At 41.6% G+C, this 13568-nt stretch overlaps 1 protein-coding gene across 1 annotated transcript in view; it reads right to left on the bottom strand.

The window, feature by feature from the left end:
- Positions 1 to 13568, bottom strand: part of LOC143765207 (protein-glutamine gamma-glutamyltransferase 5-like) — a 70748-nt gene that overhangs the window by 5829 nt on the left and 51351 nt on the right. Inside the window, exons 7-10 of the mRNA XM_077251646.1 lie at positions 11316 to 11454; positions 7539 to 7642; positions 7228 to 7467; positions 736 to 1113 (exon numbers count right to left, since the gene is read on the bottom strand). Coding sequence (XP_077107761.1) covers positions 736 to 1113; positions 7228 to 7467; positions 7539 to 7642; positions 11316 to 11454 — 861 coding nt within the window. The remainder of the gene's footprint in view (positions 1 to 735; positions 1114 to 7227; positions 7468 to 7538; positions 7643 to 11315; positions 11455 to 13568) is intronic.

Raw genomic sequence — 13568 nt, 5'->3', positions numbered from 1 at the left:
AATAACGCAGCAAGAGGAGGCGGTGCCCGGCGCGCACAGGCCCGGAGTGACGGCTGTGCTGCGTCTGATTAGGAAGGAAACACCCGCCTCCAGGACGGTTTCAGGGTATGAGGGGGCACATTTTATAAACGTTTATTTCAGCATGTGCAGGCATCATAACTAAGAGAGCCACCTTGTCAGAATGCAGCATTAGTGCTGCACAAGATGGCTCTTTTTAGTTACAAACGCCTGAGGGGGGTGACAGGTTCCCTTTAAGCAGGAAATACCTTACTTTTAGTAATCAGATATGTTTGAGAATAGTTTTCCAGTTTGGTCTCTGTTAATATTTATGAAGTTTTCAAGGAGATGATAAGTCCTCTTTAATAATAGAATAGGCACAATCTGCATTCTGTCCTCCCTGTATTCCATTTCCTCTGTCCAATTATTCAGTTATATGTATGTCTCTTATAGTCATGGCTTTAGTTTAACACGGGGGGTAATGTACTCCTGTATTGTGGTTAAAACATCCATATGATAGCTCACAGTGAGATAAAAATGCAACTATGATACTGTATGTGACATACTGTTGTATACATCTGTCATTTGAAAAATGGTTTATACACAAGTCTAACAAACTTCTTAAGCACAACCTTACAATGACTTTGGCTTAACTGTGCTTAACGTATAAAAGACCCTAGAGATTTTTATACCATCCATGATTGTTTTATTTGAATATGTAGTATAAATTTTCTTTACCTTCTTTTGGCCCAAGGTCAATGTACTTGGAATCCTTCCAGAATTGGACACCTGGTTTACCTCGATGCTTCAAGGATTGTGCACTAAAGCTAAGCTTTAATGTCTTGGCAACAGAGAGAAAATTAACAGCCAATAAAGCTAAATTGATGGTTTGTCCAAGTTGTGGGGACTCCGTCAGCTTAAATTTGAGCAATAATTTAGCATCTGTTAGTGGACGATTTGGTTGTTCATTATCAGGGACTTGTCCATGTTCCGGAGATACACCATTAGCAGAAAATCCATTGGCGATGTTACGGTGTGGTACACTATTTGAAGGCATGTTCAGTCTACTCAATCTTTGCAGAGCTTTCTCAAAAGACTTCCTTTCTTCAATAGTTCCTTATTAACATTGTAAAAGAAAAATGCTTAGGCAATAAAACTGCATTTTCTTACACACCTAAACTTTTCTGGGGTTGTAAGGAACTACTTGTATTCTGAACATCATGAAATTCAAGTTGTGTAGATTGTTGGATCATCTAAAATTAGTATTAGCTTTAATTCTATGAATTGATACCTTCAGTTCATCATTAAGAAGGAGCGGTGTAGGACACAGCCGCGTCACTGGTGATGTTGCCATTTCACAATATAATTATGGTCATGTAGTGGTCATGATGATGATGTAATCATAAGCTATACATATGAGGTGTATCAAAGCTAGTCATGCAATCGTCCCACATCCTGCTGATGCCACAAAAGCAGTGAAACATGTTTAAGGGATATCTGGAACCTGTGTTTGTGTTTTAATAAACCCACAGTATTGCTACACAGCAGTGGAAATGACAGCATGCCAAACTGCTGTCAATGCTGCTCATTGAATTTAGATCCACATTATGATAATGTATAAAGGTGATCAACAACTTAACTACTGTGGGGGAAAGTACAAAATACAAATTGAAGATGATAACTTTTCAACATGTAACCAATAAAGTTTAAAGGGGTATTCTCAAGTTTGGTAGTTATCCCCTATCCATAACTTCAAGATCATTGGGGATCCGACCACTGGGACCTCCACCGTTTCTCTGAAGAACCTCGTGTGAATGGAGCAGTGGTTGATCATGTGCACTTCCACCCCATTCTTAATTGGTATGTTGGAGACAGCTGAGTGCTCCATTTGTCTGGTCTTTGGCACTCCCATTAAGATTGAAAGGAACAGCAGCGGGCATGAATGACCACCGCTCAAATCACATGGGACTCTTTATAGCCTCAGTTCTCGGAATCGGTGGGAGTCCCAGCAGTTGGACCTCAACGATTGGGAAGGTATCTCCCATCTCAGAAATAGGAGATAAGGTCCAAACTTGAAAATACTCCTTTACGTTAAACTGAATTGTCTGTGTAAGGCTGTCCAGTTAGTGGGACTAGGTGTACCCTTTTAGTATTTGTTTTGTTATTTTGAATCAATTCCTTTCCCAAGCCTTAATAGGCTTTCAGTATACACTGAAGAGCAAAACGTTAAAAATGTTTTGAACTTTTGACTTTCAGGCTCCATATCTCACCATCCATGCCTGCTTCAATTGTGAGACTACCATAATTTTATAGACAATCATCTTGGCTATCTCATACATAAATCTTACATGCAACTATTTTGCATATGATTAGTTATATAGATTCTTATCATGTCGCTGCATTGTTAATGTTTTCCTCCTAAAAATCGATATTAAAATTTGTATTATTTTGTTAGTATTTTTTAAACCCACTTCACAACACTGCCTGAATCCTTCTGGCCATGCTCATCATCAGATTCAAACATGTCTCTACCAAAATATGATCCCAGGTCTCTTCTATGCGTTCCCAAAAGTTGGTGCATACTGGTTGACTCACTTGGGTATGTATCCATTTTTTTCTTCAACTCTACCCACAAGTGTTCAATTGGTTTGAGGTCTGGGGACTTTGGAGACTAATCCGGCACTTCTTCTTCATTGTCATTGAACCATTTCTTTGCCAATGTCGATGTAGGCTTTAGGTCATTGTTCTGCTGGAACACTATATTGTCCTTTTCATACTCATAGTACTTGAGTGTTTGAAGTAACTCACCTTGTAGGATGCTCACATATACAGTGGGGCAAAAAAGTATTTAGTCATTCAGCAATAGTGCAAGTTCCACCACTTAAAAAGATGAGAGGCGTCTGTAATTTACATCATAGGTAGACCTCAACTATGGGAGACAAACTGAGAAAAAAAAATCCAGAAAATCACATTGTCTGTTTTTTTATCATTTTATTTGCATATTATGGTGGAAAATAAGTATTTGGTCAGAAACAAACAATCAAGATTTCTGGCTCTCACAGACCTGTAACTTCTTCTTTAAGAGTCTCCTCTTTCCTCCACTCATTACCAGTAGTAATGGCACCTGTTTAAACTTGTTATCAGTATAAAAAGACACCTGTGCACACCCTCAAACAGTCTGACTCCAAACTCCACTATGGTGAAGACCAAAGAGCTGTCAAAGGACACCAGAAACAAAATTGTAGCCCTGCACCAGGCTGGGAAGACTGAATCTGCAATAGCCAACCTGCTTGGAGTGAAGAAATCAACAGTGGGAGCAATAATTAGAAAATGGAAGACATTCAAGACCACTGATAATCTCCCTCGATCTGGGGCTCCACGCAAAATCCCACCCCGTGGGGTCAGAATGATCACAAGAACGGTGAGCAAAAATCCCAGAACCACGCGGGGGGACCTAGTGAATGAACTGCAGAGAGCTGGGACCAATGTAACAAGGCCTACCATAAGTAACACACTACGCCACCATGGACTCAGATCCTGCAGTGCCAGACGTGTCCCACTGCTAAGCCAGTACATGTCCGGGCCCATCTGAAGTTTGCTAGAGAGCATTTGGATGATCCAGAGGAGTTTTGGGAGAATGTCCTATGGTCTTATGAAACCAAACTGGAACTGTTTGGTAGAAACACAACTTGTCGTGTTTGGAGGAAAAAGAATACCGAGTTGCATCCATCAAACACCATACCTACTGTAAAGCATGGTGGTGGAAACATCATGCTTTGGGGCTGTTTCTCTGCAAAGGGGCCAGGACGACTGATCCGGGTACATGAAAGAATGAATGGGGCCATGTATCGTGAGATTTTGAGTGCAAACCTCCTTCCATCAGCAAGGGCATTGAAGATGAAACGTGGCTGGGTCTTTCAACATGACAATGATCCAAAGCACACTGCCAGGGCAACGAAGGAGTGGCTTCGTAAGAAGCATTTCAAGGTCCTGGAGTGGCCTAGCCAGTCTCCAGATCTCAACCCTATAGAAAACCTTTGGAGGGAGTTGAAAGTCCGTGTTGCCAAGCGAAAAGCCAAAAACATCACTGCTCTAGAGGAGATCTGCATGGAGGAATGGGCCAACATACCAACAACAGTGTGTGGCAACCTTGTGAAGACTTACAGAAAACGTTTGACCTCTGTCATTGCCAACAAAGGATATATTACAAAGTATTGAGATGAAATTTTGTTTCTGACCAAATACTTATTTTCCACCATAATATGCAAATAAAATGATAAAAAAAACAGACAATGTGATTTTCTGGATTTTTTTTTCTCAGTTTGTCTCCCATAGTTGAGGTCTACCTATGATGTAAATTACAGACGCCTCTCATCTTTTTAAGTGGTGGAACTTGCACTATTGCTGAATGACTAAATACTTTTTTGCCCCACTGTAGCTCAGCATTCAGACCACCATCAATCCCGATGAAGTAACCAATACCTTTAGCTATGAAACAACCCCATATCATCAGGCTTCTTCCTCTAAACTTGACAATTCTTTCAATTTCTAGATCCATTAGCTCCTTTTTCCCTTCTTTCTTCCAGACCCATTTGCACCCATCAGAGCCTAGTCTATTGACTTTCATCTCATCACTCCAAATCACCTGTTTACAATCTTCTATTGTCCACTATCATAATTTTTTGCAAACCAGAGCTGACGCTTCTTATGATGATATTGAAGTCAAGGCTTGTTCATCTTTTTTTCGGGCCACCATTCCAGATGTGTGTAATGCATGGACGTCTGTGATCTCACTATTATGAAGCATACGTATGAGCCACCTTCACTGCCTTGTTTGTTGTGCCAGAACTGATATACAGTTGTGCTCAAAAGTTTACATACCCTGGCAGAATTTTTGTTTTCTTGGCATTTTTTTCAGAGACTATGAATGATAACACCAAAACATTATCTTCATTCATAGTTGCTGGTTGGGTGAATCCATTTATTGTCAAACTACTGTGTTTTATCTTTTAACATCATAATGACAATCCAAAACATCCAAATGACCCTGATCAAAAGTTCACATTCCCTTGTGATTTTGGCCTGATAACATGCACAGACGTTGACACAAATGGGTTTGAATGGCTGCTAAAGGTAACATCCCCCCATGAACTGTTTGCTTGTAATCAGTGTGTATGCATAAAAGTTGGGTGAGTTTCTGGGATCCAGACAGACTTTTATATCTTTCATCCAGTCACTGAGGTTTCTGGATTGTGACTCATGGGGAAAGCAAAAGAATTGTCAGCGGATCTACAGGAAAAGGTAGTTGAACTGTATAAAACAGGAAAGGGATACAAAAAGATATCCAAGGAATTGATAATGCCAGTCAGCAGCATTCAAGCTGTGATTAACAAATAGAAAATCAGGGGCTCTGTAAAAACAAAACCACGGTCAGGTAAACAAGCAAAAATTTTGTCCACAACTGGCAGGAAAATTGTCCGGGATGCAAAGAAAAACCGACAAATAACATCAGCTGAAATACAGCATTCTCTGAAAACTAGTGGTGTGGCTGTTTCAAGATGCACAATAAGGAGGCACTTGAAGAAATATGGGCTGCATGGTCGAGTCGCCAGAAGAAAACCATTACTGCGCAAATGCCACAAAGTATCTTGCCTACAAAACGCAAAACAGCACAGAGACAAGCCTCAAAAATTCTGGAACAAGGTAATTTGGAGTGAAGAGACCAAAGTTGAACTTTTTGGCCACAACCATAAACGTTACATTTGGAGAGAGGTCAACAAGGCCTATAATGAAAGGAACACCATTCCTACTGTAAAGCACGGAGGTGGATCGCTGATGTTTTGGGGATGTGTGAGCTATAAATTCTCAGGAAACTTGGTCAAAGTTGAAGGAAAGACGAATGCAGTACGTTATCAGCAAATACTGGAGGCAAATTTGCAATCATCAGCCCAGAAGGTGCACATGGGACGTACTTGGACATTCCAACATGACAATGATCCAAAACACAAGGCTAAGTCAACTGTCATTGGCTACAGCAGAACAAAGTGAAGGTTCTGGAGTGGCCATCTAAGTCTCCTGACCTCAATATCATTGAGACACTATGGGAAGATCTCAAACGCGCAGTTCATGCTAGACAGCCCAGAAATTGACAGGAACTGGAGGCTTTTTTGCCAAGAAGACTGGGCAGCTTTACCATCTGAGAAAATAAAGAACCTCATCCACAACTACCACAAAAGACTTCAAGCTGTCATTGGTGTTCGAGGGGGCAGTACAAGGTATTAAGAAATGGGACATGTGAACTTTTGATCAGGGTCATTTGGATGTTTTGGATTGGCATTATGATTTAAAAATAGAAAACACAGTAGTTTGACAATAAATTGCTTCACCCAACCACTAGCTACGAGTGGAGATAAAGTTTTGGTGTTATCATTCATATTCTCTGAAAAAAGGCCAAGAAAGCAAAAATTCTGCTGGGGTATGTAAACTCTTGAGCAAAACTGTACCTTGTGATTAGCCAACTTGTTGACTCCAATATTTTGCTTGGATGTCCACTTCTTAGCTTTTGAATGGAGAGACGGACTGTCATTTCATATTCTTTCAACTGTGAAGGCACTGACATGATGCAGTTTGGCAATTTTCTTGGCCGAGAGACCGCTATCGATGAGTTGGATAATGCCGTTTCTCTTTTCTTGTGAAATTTTCTTCATTGCTGCCCCTCAATTCCAACCAATGAGCTCTCACTTGAGAATCAACCTAATAATACACTGAGCTATTAGGAAATGTGAGAACTGGTTGTATTTTGTAGAATGCAGGAAGAAAAAAGATTTTTCCACCACCTGGAGCAAAACAGTAACAATGCAGCGACATGACAATAATCTGCATAACTAATCATATGCTTAATAGTTGCAATTCAAATTTATGTATGAGACAGCCAAGATGATTATCTATAAAATGATGGAAGGCTCTCATTCAAAGCAGTAGTGATGGAGAGATATGGACCTTGAAAGTCAAAAGTTCAAAACAATGTACCGTAATCCTTTTGCCTGTCAATATAGTTGTGTTTTTTCCTCATTGAATGGTTCAAAGGCAAATAATTATTTAGAATTATAATTCATAAGGATAGCTTATAATACATGTGATTAATGTCCTACCATAAATATTAAGTTGAAGGTACAGTATATGTGGTAATATGTTAATGTATTTTAATAGGTTTCTTAATGTGCCACATACCTTCATCATACTTATAGGTGTGTGTGATATCGTCACGTTCATCTGTCCCCACACATTTTGTACTGATGCGATAGCCAACCAAATGTGGGTCACAGAAATGTTTTTCTTTCTTTGTGCCATATACCGTCCATTTCACACAGTCTGCATTGACCATGGAAAAAACAAAAGGCCCATCGTAGGTAAGCTGCACTTCGCCTTCTTTTATGGCATTTACAGAGGTAGGGCCGCAGCAAAATATTCCTATTCAGAGACAAACAAGTTAGCACAGATGTCTTCCTTTAGTAAAGATTTATAGGTTGTCAAGCTCCTACCATTGCTTGTTTCCTGGGGTGTTGGATCTAGGACTTGCCACCCTCCATACCCAGGTGGTAAGTCTCTTCTTGCCATCCAGCATTCACACCATACATGAAAATTCCTAGTGGAATAACGCATAATTTTAGCAGAACTGATGTTTCCACATGACGCAGCAGTAATATAAAGCGAACACATTTACTAAAAAACTGTATATAAGTCATGTACAGGCACTCCTCACAAAAATTATCATCAACATTAACAGAAATAAAGACGTGAAATAGATGACTCTGTTTTTAATGAGTCTATACAATATATGAGTTTCACTACTTGCATTAAAGAACTGCAATAAATTAACTTTTTGATGATATTCTAATTTTGTGAGAAGCACCTGTATATTAAGGGTTCAGTGTGCATGGGATTGGGCCCTTCTCCTTGATTAAACATTTGTTCCCATGGAGCAAAACTGTTCGGTTCTAATAGCTTTTTCATCAGAAGATTTGGCACTCTAATGTTACTGTTTTATGTTACTACTAGCTGTTTCCAGCCAGCTAACGCTCGGCACGCTCATTGCTATCTAACTAACGCTGCTGGTGATTAAACCCTTGTGTGGTAATGTGTGTGGATGGAGCCTCGTGTGGTAATGTGTGGGGACGGAGCCTCGTGTGTTAATGTGGGGGGACGGAGCCTCCTGTGGTAATGTGTGGGGACGAAGCCTTGTGTGGTAATGTGTGGAGACAGAGCCTCATGTGGTAATGTGTGGGGACGGAGCCTCTTGTGGTAACATGTGGGGACAGAGCCTTGTGTGGTAATATGGGGGGCGGGATTATGTGGTAATGTGGTGGGGGGCGGGATTATGTGTCGTAATGTGGTGAGGGGGCGGGATTATCTTTGGCAATGTGGTGGGGGGGCGGGATTATGTGTGGTGATGTGGTGGGGGGGATTATGTGTGGTAATGTGGTGGGGGGCGGGATTATGTGTGGTAATGTGGTGGAGGCCGGGATTATGTGTGGTAATGTGGTGGGGGGGCAGGATTATCTGTGGTAATGTGGTGGGGGGCAGGATTATGTGTGGTAATGTGGTGGGGGGCAGGATTATCTGTGGTAATGTGGTGGGGGTGGGCTTATCTGTGGTAATGTGGTGGGGGGCGGGATTATGTGTGGCAATGTGGGGGGGATTATGTGTGGTAATGTGGTGGGGGCGGGATTATGTGTGGTAATGTGGTGGGGGGCGGGATTATGTGTGGTGATGTGGTGGGGCAGGATTTTGTGTGGTGATGTGGTGGGGGCGGAGGTTATGTGTGGTGATGTGGTGGGGGCGGGATTATGTGTGGTGGGGGGCAGTATTATGTGTGGTAATAGCGTGGGGGAGCAGGATTATGTGTGGTGATGTGTTGGGGTGGCGGGATTATGTGTGGTGGTGGGGGGATTATGTGTGGTAATGTGGTGGGGGTGGGATTATGTTTGGTGATGTGGGGGGTGGGATTATGTGTGGTGATGTGGTGGGGGTGGGATTATGTGTGGTGGAGGGCGGGATTATGTGTGGTGATGTGGTGGGGGCGGAGCTACTGAGCAGGGGGCGGGATTAGCGAGTAATCATGATGCCTCTTATTTATATTGATATTGCCTCTCTCTGTCTTTCTGTATATTGCAGTTTGAGTAACACATCTGTGTGATGTTCTTACAGTTTCAGAAGTGATATTAAAGCACCACTTCAGCATTTTTTTTCTTTCAGCACTAGAGTGGTGCTAGAAATCTAAGTTTCCTGACCCTAGTATTATACTCACCAGCTGCCGTCTTCATCTGTCATCAGCACTGCTCCTGTCCTGATCTACCATCTTGTGACCGCAACTTACGACTGACCAGAAGTCAGAGGTAATGGTCACAAGCTCTCATTGTAAGTCTCTTTAAGCCTCGTTTTGGTCTTGTTCTGGCTATCATAGACTTACATTGAGTTATGACTTCTGGGTCACTCAGCTAACACTGGAAAGATATGGCAGGTGACAACCTGCAGAAGACTGAATGGAGTGGATCTGATAAAAGATGAAGACGGTGGCCTGTAAGTATAAGACTGGGGGCAGAGTGCTTAGATTACTAGCACCAATCCAGCGCTGCAATAATAAAAAAAAAAACTGGAGCAGTGCTTTAAAGGGAACCTGTCACCCCCAAAATGGAAGATGAGCTAAGCCCACCGGCATCAGGGGCTTATCTACAGCATTCTGTAAGGCTGTAGATAAGCCCCCGATGTATCCTGAAAGATGAGAAAAAGAGGTTAGATTCTACTTACCCAGGGGCAGTCCTGGTTCTGTTCTGGTCCGATGGGCATGGCGGTCCGGTCCGGGGCCTCCCATCTTCTTACGATGACGTCCTCTTCTTGTCTTCACGCTGTGGTTCCGGCACAGGGCAGACAAAGTACGCCTGTACGGCGCAGGCGTACTTTGTCTGCCCTGTGCCGGAACCACAGCGTGAATACAAGAAGAGGACGTCATCGTAAGAAGATATGAGGCCCCGGACCGAACCGCGACGCCCATCGGACCTGACCGCATCGGGACCACCCCTGGGTGAGTATAATCTAACCTCTTTTTCTCATCTTTCAGGATACATCGGGGGCTTACAGTATTTACAGCATTCCAGAATGCTGTAGATATGCCCCTGATGCCGGTGGGCTTAGTTCATCTTCCATTTTGGGGGTGACAGGTTCCCTTTAAAGTCAGTAGTCATCTATGAAGGGCTTTGGTCAAACTGAGTTGCAATCTCTACTTGTTCAGTGTCTGTGCACAGATTCTTGTGAAAATCTATATTATGAGTAAGTACAATCTTTAGTAACCATTGTCTATTGATGTTTATTAATCATGAGATCATTAGTACTAGCCAAGATATGGGAAGAAATTAGCTTTATTCCCCTTTCAGTCATAGGGTGCGGTCGGAGCTGCTCAGTGCGTGGTCGGCTGCAACCATATGTCTGAAAGGCGGAAACTGTTGGGAGGGATAAAGATCATTTCCTTTTGGCAATGGAGCTCTCAGTGCGAGCTCTGGGGAGCTTTAGAACGCCATTAACCTGCAGATTAATCCCTTTAAATAGGGAACAAAAAAATCTAAAGGGACTGAACAATTGTTAGTATGATTATCGGATCAGCCCGTGTAAATTGGTTTTTACTCTTCCTGAATGTAGTATGTGTATTTGTAATCTTACAGCAGATTATGGTAGTTCCATGGATTCCCATAATTACTTTGAAGGGAAATGCATTTGTGTGGAGTCCTTTTCAAAATGAGCAATAGGCATACACACACACACACACACACACACACACACACATATACGGTATATATATATATATATATATATATATATATATATATATATATATATATATATATATATATATATATATATATATATATATATATATATATATATATATGCCCAAATACTAGTACAAGTACAATATTTGTAATGTTGAATTAACTCTTTGCTAGTGATGAGCGAATATTCTCGTTACTCGAGATTTCATGAGCATGTTCGGGGGTCCTCCGAGTATTTTTTAGTGCTCGGAGATTTAGTTTTTCTTGCCGCAGCAGAGTGATTTACATCTGTTAGCCAGCATACGTACATGTAGGGATTCCCTAGCAACCAGGCAACCCCCACATGTACTTATGCTGGTTAACAGATGTAAATCATTCAGCTGCGGCAAGAAAAACTAAATCTCCGAGCACTAAAAAATACTCGGAGGACCCCCGAACATGCTCATGAAATCTCAAGTAACGAGTATATTCGCTCATCACTACTCTTTGCCTTACCAGATGCTGTCGTTGCTTTCTTTAGCAAGTTTCTTTCCAGTTGTGTCATAATACTCATCAACGATCAGATTGCTACTAGTATCGTGCGCAGAATTAAAGTTTGTGACGACACGTGTTGGGATACCTAAGTTTCTCATCACTGGAGAAAAGGAGTCAAAAAGAACCATTCAATCTACTTATATACAGTATGTCTGTTTTCATCAACAGAAAATACAATTAAAAACACTTTTTTTTAACATTAATTGACACAGAATCAAATTTGCCCTGACTGCCATATTAACCCATTACTGTTGCCTATTACTAAGTGGGAAGCAACAGTTAATCAACTCAATTCCCACCCTACTTTTTCAAGCTCTGCAGCTCTTGACTGTAGGTGCAAAGCAAAGCAAAGGTGTCTCAGTTGCCCGCTCATTCTGATGCCTGCCTGGTCTGGATAATGCCATAGAGCTCTGTGCAATCTCTGTAATAGTATACATTAGGTTATTGCTTTAGTGATTACTTATTAATTTAATTAGTAATTTAGTTATTAATTTGTGTTAGTTAGACAGTAAGAAAATAAGCAGGTTCGCAACTGACTTGCTTTTTCTATATTATCATTCTCAAGACTTTATTCTTCATAGTGTACAGCTGGTTTCCATGGAGCTTGTCCACTAGTTCCTGTCCAGACCCTTGCAGAGTGTGCACTGTAGTAATATTTCAGGAGAGGGATTAGCACCTAAAATACCAGTCACCTCTCTCCTGCCAACTGATTTCTATATAACAGTGTGCTGCTCATCTTCCTCCCCTCCTTCTTAGCTCCTACCAAGCTGCTGTTAGAAATTTTGGCAAAATCACCAGTCCCCAGTGTTAGCTACATTCAGACCAGTTCTCTTAAAGGGAACCTATCAGCTGATACATGCTGCTTAAACTGTGGGCAGCATGTATCACCCACTGGCTGTACAATCACATCCATGTATGTTTGTCTCTGAAATGCTGTGGGCAAACCAAGGGCAGCATGTATCAGCTGACAGGTTCCCGTTAGTCATGGCTCTCACTGTCTGAAGCTGTGTGTTTGTTCAAATGCACTGTTATATATAGGTTACTATTAATCAACACTCTCACTGTTCGAAGCTGTGTGCTTGTTAAAATGCCCTGTTACAACTATATGTGAAGATATAATGATAGCAGTGTATATTTAGAAGAAACCACTCATAGTTGACTGTCCTACCAGAAACCAGGAAGTGAAAGAGACTGGAAAGATGTTTACTGCTCAACAGACAACTTGAAAATAACCATTTAATGGGCAATTCATGGCAAATTTGTATTTCTTAAATAACACTTTGAATAAAAGACCCAGCCATGACCGATTATAGCCACCTAAAGGGAACCTATCACTAGGTTTTTCCCATAAAAAGTATGGCCATCACCATTAGGCCTTTTTATAGCATACTGGAATACTGTAAAAAAGTCCCCCAATCCTCTCTGAAAATAAGAAAAAGAGCTTTCATTATGCCCACATACTGTGCAGTCTGGTCTGATGGGTGTCTCTGGTCTTGATCTGGTGCTTCCTCTCTTCTTACAATCGTCCTCCTTCCATGCTTCATGTGCATGACGCATGCTATGTCATCCATACAGTGTACCATTGTGCCCCTGCGCAATCGCACCTCTCTCTCCTGCCAAGGACAAAGCTAAGGACTATAGTGCGAATGCACTGGGAAAGGCCAAAGAGCATCGATGATCTGAAAGTAAAGCCAGAGCATGCGCACCACAGTACTTTTCTCTGCCATCAGCAAGGCAGAAATGAGGGCACCTGTACAGGAGCGCAATTGGGAACATCATGTGGATGACGTAGGACACATCATCAACATGAAACCGGGAAGGAGGATGACGATTTTAAGAAGAGAGGAGGCGACAGTTCAATACCAGAGGGATTATTTCTACAGCATTCCAGTATCCTGTAAAAAGTCCCTAATGGTGGTGGCCGTCCTTTATTTCGGGAAAATCTGGTGACACGCTCCTTTAAACTATTGAGTGCTAATTATGAAGGATTTCCATCTTTATAGGAATTGCTACATTTGCAAAACTGGTTTTGGAGAATGGACACATGGCGCAAGAGAGAGAGGGAACATTAGCTATAGCCCCTTCTATACTAATTGAAAGAACCCAGTATCAATTTTCTGATGAATGCCTACAAAATGATCTAACATGTTCCATTGTGTACATTGTAAGAGTCATGTCGGCCTGGTAGTCGGGGGCAGGTATATCTCGCCCAGG

Source organism: Ranitomeya variabilis, chromosome 4 (assembly GCF_051348905.1).
Source record: "Ranitomeya variabilis isolate aRanVar5 chromosome 4, aRanVar5.hap1, whole genome shotgun sequence".
NCBI classification, from domain to species: domain Eukaryota; kingdom Metazoa; phylum Chordata; class Amphibia; order Anura; family Dendrobatidae; genus Ranitomeya; species Ranitomeya variabilis.
The sequence above is the reverse complement of the archived record's forward strand: the minus strand, read 5'-3'. Positions and strand labels throughout refer to the sequence as shown.